We start from the raw sequence: 7,227 nt of genomic DNA, 5'->3' as shown, positions 1-7,227 counted from the left end.
TTTCGATTCAAAAAGTACAATTATTGGCCCGAAAAATCAAGAGAACAATAGTAAAATTGTTTATGTGAAATTATTTTTTTTACTAAAATTGCTGTTTGGATACTGAATTAGTTGTTGATTGGAAGCTCCATTTCAAGTTGAAACTCATTTGGAGATGAATTGAGAGTTGGATCGAAACTTGTTGAAGAATGCCAAAGAATAATGTTTTGAATTTAAGTTTTGGATCTTAGACTTGAAGTAGTCTGAGCTTGATTTTAAAAATTTTGGTAGCTGAAATTAAGATGAAGGTGGTCGCAACCATGATGGTTGGTCTTGGGAAGAAGATGAGTTCCTTTTTTTTCCTTTTTCTTTTGTTTGGGCCCCTTCCTTTTTATTTTTTAAAACTTTGTTGGAGGCCTTTTTTTATTTTAAACTTAATGATACATGTCACAATGATATTGGTGCGCGACATACACTTATTTAAAAGAAGTGGTCAAATATCAAAGTGGTGTGTAATAGATATACTTTTAAAAGGTTGTGTGTTTGAAAATATTATCGTGGTCAACAGATGTGTAGCAAAGATTTGGGGTACAAGCTCAGGTGTCATTTTATATATTCTGCCTAGTATTACTAATGTTATGGTTTGCTTTGTATAAAAATAGTACTGAATATCGTGTATAACTAATACTCCCTCCGCTCCACAATAAGTGACCATTTTACCTTTGGTACACCCATTAAGGAAATATGAACTCCTAGAGAAAAAAAAATATTCACTAAATTAATCTTAATTAATTGTTATATTGACACATTGGAATATGTAAATAAGGGCAAATTTTAAAAAAATAAAATTAATTCGTTCTTGATTATGTAAATAGACACTTATTTTGGATCAAAATAAAAAGGTAAAATTGTCACTTATTGTGGATGAGATGGAGTATAATATAACTAATACATGTATTAGCTATGTATAGGTTGAAAAACACTATCAACTAAAATATCAAAATTAATGCATGTATTATTTTTCCTAATACACCCTACCAAACTACCCCTTATTTTATGAATTATTTCATTGTGAATTAAGTGGACGTTTGGACATAAGAATTGTGAAATTTCAGAAAAAATAAAAATAAATTTTAAGTGAATATAATATTTAAAAATTAGAGTTGTGTATGGACATGAATATAATTTGGAGCTATTTTTGAACTTTTGTGAGTAAGTTGAAGTGAAAATGTTGAAAAACAGTTTTTTGCAGTTTTTTAAATTTTCAAAAAATTCAAAAACTCAACTTCAAATGAAATTTAAAAATTTTATAGCCAAACACTAATTCCGAAAAAAGTGAAATTCTTTTCCCCAAAAAAGTGAAAATTATCTTATGGCCAAATGCGCCATAAGTCTAATATCTTAACCTGATAAACTTCAAAATGTATGAAATCGCCATGAAAAACTTAGCTAGGGTTAGGGAGAATAGAGAGAAGAAGAAGAGAGAAGCTTCTCGATTAAAATCTGATACTTTCTCTCATTCTGAATATTCCTACAGAATGTGTATAGAAATATATATATATATATATAGGGCCAAAAGCCACTGACCCGTCTGCCAAGCAGTCTAAAATAAAGATTACACCAGTATTGGGCTAATTGAGCTCATTTGTGACACGGCCCAGATGCCAAATATTCTCCAAGTTCAACACCTCCCCCTCAAGTTGGAGGAGGAGACCACCTGCAACTTGGAAAGAAAATAATGATGACTCTGCCCAGTTAATGGCTTTGTAAAAATGTCGGCAAGCTGCCTGGCAGTAGGAACATTAGCCAAATGAACGAGGCCATCACCCAACTTGGTCTGAATAAAGTGAAAATCCACCTCAATGTGTTTGGTACGCTCATGTAAGACAGGGTTCTTTGCAATATGGATATCAGCCTGATTATCACAAAAATAGAAACAGGAACACACAGGTCAGCAAACAAATGAACCAACCAAGTCAATTCTGCAACCACTTTGCTAAAAGCCCGATATTCAGCCTCGACAGAAGACAAAGAAATAATAGGCTATTTTTTCGATTTTCAAGCAATCAAGCAATCACCCCAAAAAATACAAAAACCAGTCACAGATCAGCGGGTATCAACACAAGCTGCCAATCACTATCTGAGTAAGCAGTCAAGATGAGGTCAGAAGAGTTGGAATAGAATAGCCCAACATCAACTGTGCCTTTGAGGTATCGCAGAATATGCAAGGCAACAACCATGTGAGGGACTCTGGGACATTTAAAGAACCGAGGTACTGGACAGTAAAACAACTATCAGGCCTATTATGTGTGAGAAAAAGTAACTTTCCAATCAAACTCTTATAGGTCTCAGGCTTGTCAATATTACCAGAATCAGCAGACAACTTCTCATGAAGTTCCAAAGGACACACCACAGAGAACACATCAAAACAAGCATATTCAGATAACAAATCAGCAGTGAACTTCTTTTGATTAAGGAGGAGACCAGAAGAATAATAAGAGATTTCAATGCCCAAAATATAGTTCAAAGTGCCCAGATCTTTGGTTTTAAATTGATCATGTAAAAACATCTTCAATCAAGAATTGCAGTAAGATCATCACCGGTCAATATTATATCATCAACATAAACAACCAAAATAGTCAAAGATCCAGGAGAACCCTTGATAAAAAGAGAGTAATCATTGATAGAATGAGTGAAACCCCTAGAGCATAGAGCTTGAGATAATTTGGATTGCCTAGAAACTTAGTGTAGCCCATAGAGGGACTTTCTTAATATACAAACCAAATGAGAAGAAGATACAGAAGGCCCAGAAACTAAAAGACCATGAGGCAATTTCATATAAACTTCTTCATTCAAATCACCATGAAGAAAAATATTATTAACATCCAATTGAAATAAAGGCCACCTGTGTTTAACAACCACTGCAATGAGACACTTAACAGTGGACATCTTCACAACAGGGAAAAATATCTCTGTAAAATCAACACATTCCACTTGTGTATCACCTCTAATTACAAGCCTAGCCTTGTACCTTTCTACACGACCATCAACTTTATATTTCACCTTATAAACTCATTTGCAACCAATGACTTTCTTGCCTCTAGGTAATTCTACAACATCCCAAGTATGGTTGGCACATAGAGCCTCAAATTTCTTTCTCATAACATCTTGCCAAGCAGGAATGAAGGTTGACTGAGAGTATGTACTAGGTTCAAATTCATCATGCTCAAGAATGGAATTAGAACAAGAAGAGGTAGATGTTCTGGGAAGAGAGCAAACATAGTCCTGAAGATAGGTGGGGAGATAATATTCCCCGGAGGATCTTCTCAGACGAGGAGAAGGAACAGAAGATAAAGGAATAGAAGAGATAGGAAAAGGAGGGGAAACGGTAGGAGAGGAAGAAGGAGCAACAATAGCAGAAGGAGGAGAGGAAGAATAGGGAGATAAATGGGCAGCAACATCAAAAAAGGAAGATGAGGGTGGAGATGGAAGAGATGGATATAGAGGAGAATCAGAAGATTCAGGATAAATAGTAGAAGGGGCAGGAGCAAAAGTAAGTACATAAGGAGATGGAATAGAAGTTGTGCCGGGAACCACATGGGACTGAGAAAAGGGAAAATAGTGTTCATGAAATATGACATCCCTAGAAATGAAACACTTCTTAGCGGTTAAATTGTAGAGTTTGTAACCCTTTTTAGCAAATGGACATCCAAGAAAGATGCATGGGACAACCCTAGGCTTTAACTTGTCCCTGTGAGGTGTAGGAATTGTGGCATAGCCCAAACAACCAAAAGATCTCAAATAAGAGTAGGAGGGCACCTTACCATACAACATTTCAAAAGGGGATTTGTTATTAAGAAGTTTGGAGGGTAATCTATTGATGATATAAGTGGCAGTCAATAAGCAATCACCCCAAAATTGCAGTGGTAAACTAGACCGAAACAACAATGCTCTAGAGGCCTCAAGAAGACTCCTATATTTTCTTTCAACCACCCCATTTTGTTGAGGAGTATAGGGGAAGCTAGTTTGATGGATTATTCTATGTTCTGAGTAGAAGGTAGAGGAAGAAGGGCTTAAATCCAGTTATAAGGTATTGTCACTCCTAATGGTTTGAACTTTAGTATAGAAATGAGTCTAGACCATTGTAAGGAATGATTTTATCAAAGGAAATGCATTGCTTTTAGCCCCCATTAAATGTGTCCAAGTAGCTCTTGTATAATCATCTACAATAGTAAGGAAGTAGCTAACCCAGAATGTGTAGGTGTATGATAAGGTCCCCATGTATCAATTGTGTATGAGTTGAAAAGGTTTTGTAGTACTAATGGAGCTATCTGAAAAAGGTAGCCTAGCTTGCCGTGACATAGGACAAACATTACAAATAAAATATTATTTGGATGATAATTGAGATAAGCAAGTCTTTGATGCCAAAGAACATCCATTGTATTCATTTATGTAGTATTACAACTAGGGATAACAGTGCAAACATTTGGTAAGCTAGGACAACTATAGTTACAAGTGGATGCAGAAATATGAGGAATAGGAATGGAACTAGAAATAGGAAAATTACAAGCAAATGTAGAACCAAAAATAACAGATGAAGATTTAGCATTATTCATGGATTGTAAATCAGTAAAAGGTTGAGATTGAGATGGTCTTTTCCAGACAAGCTTGTAGAGACCACTGTCCAATTTACCAAGATCCAAAGGCTTTTTCAGAGAAGGGCCCTATGGTATAAGTAATCAAGATTCATAAGCAAATAAGATAAAATATCTAAACTGTTGAATGATCCCATGCACAGAAATAAGATTGTGCTGGAAAGAAGGAATATTTAGGACATTGTGAAGAATAAGGGATGGATGCAAGGCAAAAGAACCAGTGCTGGTCACTTTTACTTTGTATCCATTAGGTAAAGACACAAGATAAGGAACAAGTAAATGAGTAAGATTAGTAAGAAAATCTTTATTAGATGCCATGTGATCAGTAGCCCCGGAATCAATTATCCAGGTTAGATTAACTGTTTGAGAAAGCATGCATGAACTAGAACTAGCAACATTCAACAGATCACCAGATAGTAATGTATCAACAAAATTGGCAGAAGCCATGAGATTAGAATGAAGAGAAGTATCTGACACATGAGACTGTTGTAACAGAGTCAACAATTGATTGTATTGTTCCATGGACAACCCAGGAATTATGGAACTATGTCCAGAAGAACCAGAATAAGAAGAACCATCAGCATTATGCCCAGCAGCAGTGAACTCAGGCTCATCGGTAGCATTTGCTATAACTCTTCTCCCCCTTGTGAACTTGAAATTGGGAGAAAAACCATGAAACTTGTAGCACTTATCAATTCAGTGCCCAGGATTCTTACAATATTTGCAAAAGAGGGGGACTTTGCCCTGATCAACATTTGTCCTTTGATCAAAATTTATCTTTTGATTATACTATTGTTTTGGAAGAGGAGGAGGAGGAAACTTGACATAATTGTTAACAACTACATTGAATGAGGTTGAGTCTGAATTGAATTGAGGAGTATAACTAATATGCCTCTGACTATCATCTTGGAGCAATATGTTACAAGCAATGTCAAGAGAAGGAAGTGGTTGTCTCATAAGAAGGTTGATCCTAACACTAACATAGATTTCATTAAGTCCCATTAAGAATTAATATAACTTGTCCTTCTCCAATTCCCTTTGTAAGGGACAATTACAAAGATTTACAGAATGCTTGTGCATAAAGGCCAATTCATCCCACAACCTCTTCAATTTGTTAAAATAGGATGCAATATGCAGAGATTCCTGACAAGTGGAGGCTAATTATTTCTTACTCTAAAATATTTTGGTCCCATTAACAGTGCCATATCTGGTTTCGAGTTGCTTCCAAAGAGACAGGCTATAACAATATTAATACTAGTAATAGTCCAATTTATGATTATGAGGATTCTTATCTGAATAATAATAATTCGAGAAATCTAGAAATTTTTAAATTGCAACTGCTTGATAAAAAAAAATTTTTTTTAGCAGAATTAGAGTATTGAACGCTCTCAGCAATCTCAGGAGATAGAGAGCTAGTTAACCAGGATATCACCATATTATTATATCTATTCCAAAACTTTAATTTTGGTGCATTATCAGAAGGTCTAGGACATGTGCCATCTATAAATGCTATTTTATTATTTGCTGACAAAGCAACTATGATTTATCCAACCCCCAAACCCGGTACCAGAAAATGGTATAGGCATTAAAGAAGTGCTAGGAATGTCAGATGAATGTATGAACAGAGGACTCGAAGGGTCTGGGGAGTATGTAGAAGACGAGCTGGTACTATCTCCCAAAGTCATATTGAAAATAGTAGAATCAGACCAATTTTATGCGAAGAATTACACATGCAAAACCTTATGACAAGGAAAACCAAAAGCAACAGACAATGAGTGATAACATGTTCAGATTTACCACGCTTCTTCGCTACCGGAAGAAGAACGACCTTCAAAATTACATCAAACAACAAAACAATCAACGAATCTGACGAAGCACAGCTGAGGCGAAAGTGAGAGAAAATCCACAAAATCGTGTAAGGCTACCATCGGACGAGAGCTGAGTGCGAGATCTACATGAATCCTCGCTCTGATACCATGATAAACTTCGAAATGTATGAAATCGCCATGAAAAACTTAGCTAGGGTAAGGGAGAATAGAGAGAAGAAGAAGAAAGAAGCTTCTCGATTAAAATCTGATACTTTCTCTCATTCTGAATATTCCTACCGAATGTGTATAAAATGATATATATATATATTAGGCTAAAAGACACTGATCCGTCTGCTAAATAGTCTAAAATAAAGATTACTCAAGTATTTGGCTAATTGGGCTCATTTGTGACGCGGCGCAGATGCTAAATATTCTCAAGTCCTATGTAACCTCATGTACATACAGCAAACACAACAAAGTGGATAGGTCCATACCATTGTTATCAATTGTTTCTCTGTGACTTCAATTTTTTTATACAAATATGTATTATAAAAATTGTTAACAACTACTCCTTGTATTGGGCTAGCAATGTTGGTACTATATTTAACCCGCAACAATGGACATAACAGGAGACCTTACTATTAAGATGAAACTTCGTTGTGAGTTTCATCAAAATAGGAATTAAAAGAAATCATTGAGACTTGTGACATTATTAATTACCCTACTTGTTAACTATATTTCAAAGTCATTCAATTCAAATGTGATTCTTATTCAATTCAAATTGA

The 7,227-nt window shown here is 35.4% G+C and overlaps 1 protein-coding gene across 1 annotated transcript; it reads right to left on the bottom strand.

Annotated features, from left to right (window-relative positions):
- Window positions 1-3,051: 3,051 nt before the first annotated feature.
- Window positions 3,052-5,636, bottom strand: LOC138895563 (uncharacterized). The gene is made up of 4 exons (XM_070180266.1): window positions 5,478-5,636; window positions 4,776-5,285; window positions 4,464-4,703; window positions 3,052-3,798 (listed from the first exon to the last, which is right to left on the bottom strand). Exons 1-4 carry the CDS (start codon window positions 5,634-5,636, stop codon window positions 3,052-3,054), a joined length of 1,656 nt encoding a protein of 551 aa, XP_070036367.1.
- Window positions 5,637-7,227: the final 1,591 nt, after the last annotated feature.

This window comes from Nicotiana tomentosiformis, chromosome 7, assembly GCF_000390325.3.
Source record: "Nicotiana tomentosiformis chromosome 7, ASM39032v3, whole genome shotgun sequence".
NCBI classification, from domain to species: Eukaryota; Viridiplantae; Streptophyta; class Magnoliopsida; order Solanales; family Solanaceae; genus Nicotiana; species Nicotiana tomentosiformis.
The sequence above is the reverse complement of the archived record's forward strand: the minus strand, read 5'-3'. Positions and strand labels throughout refer to the sequence as shown.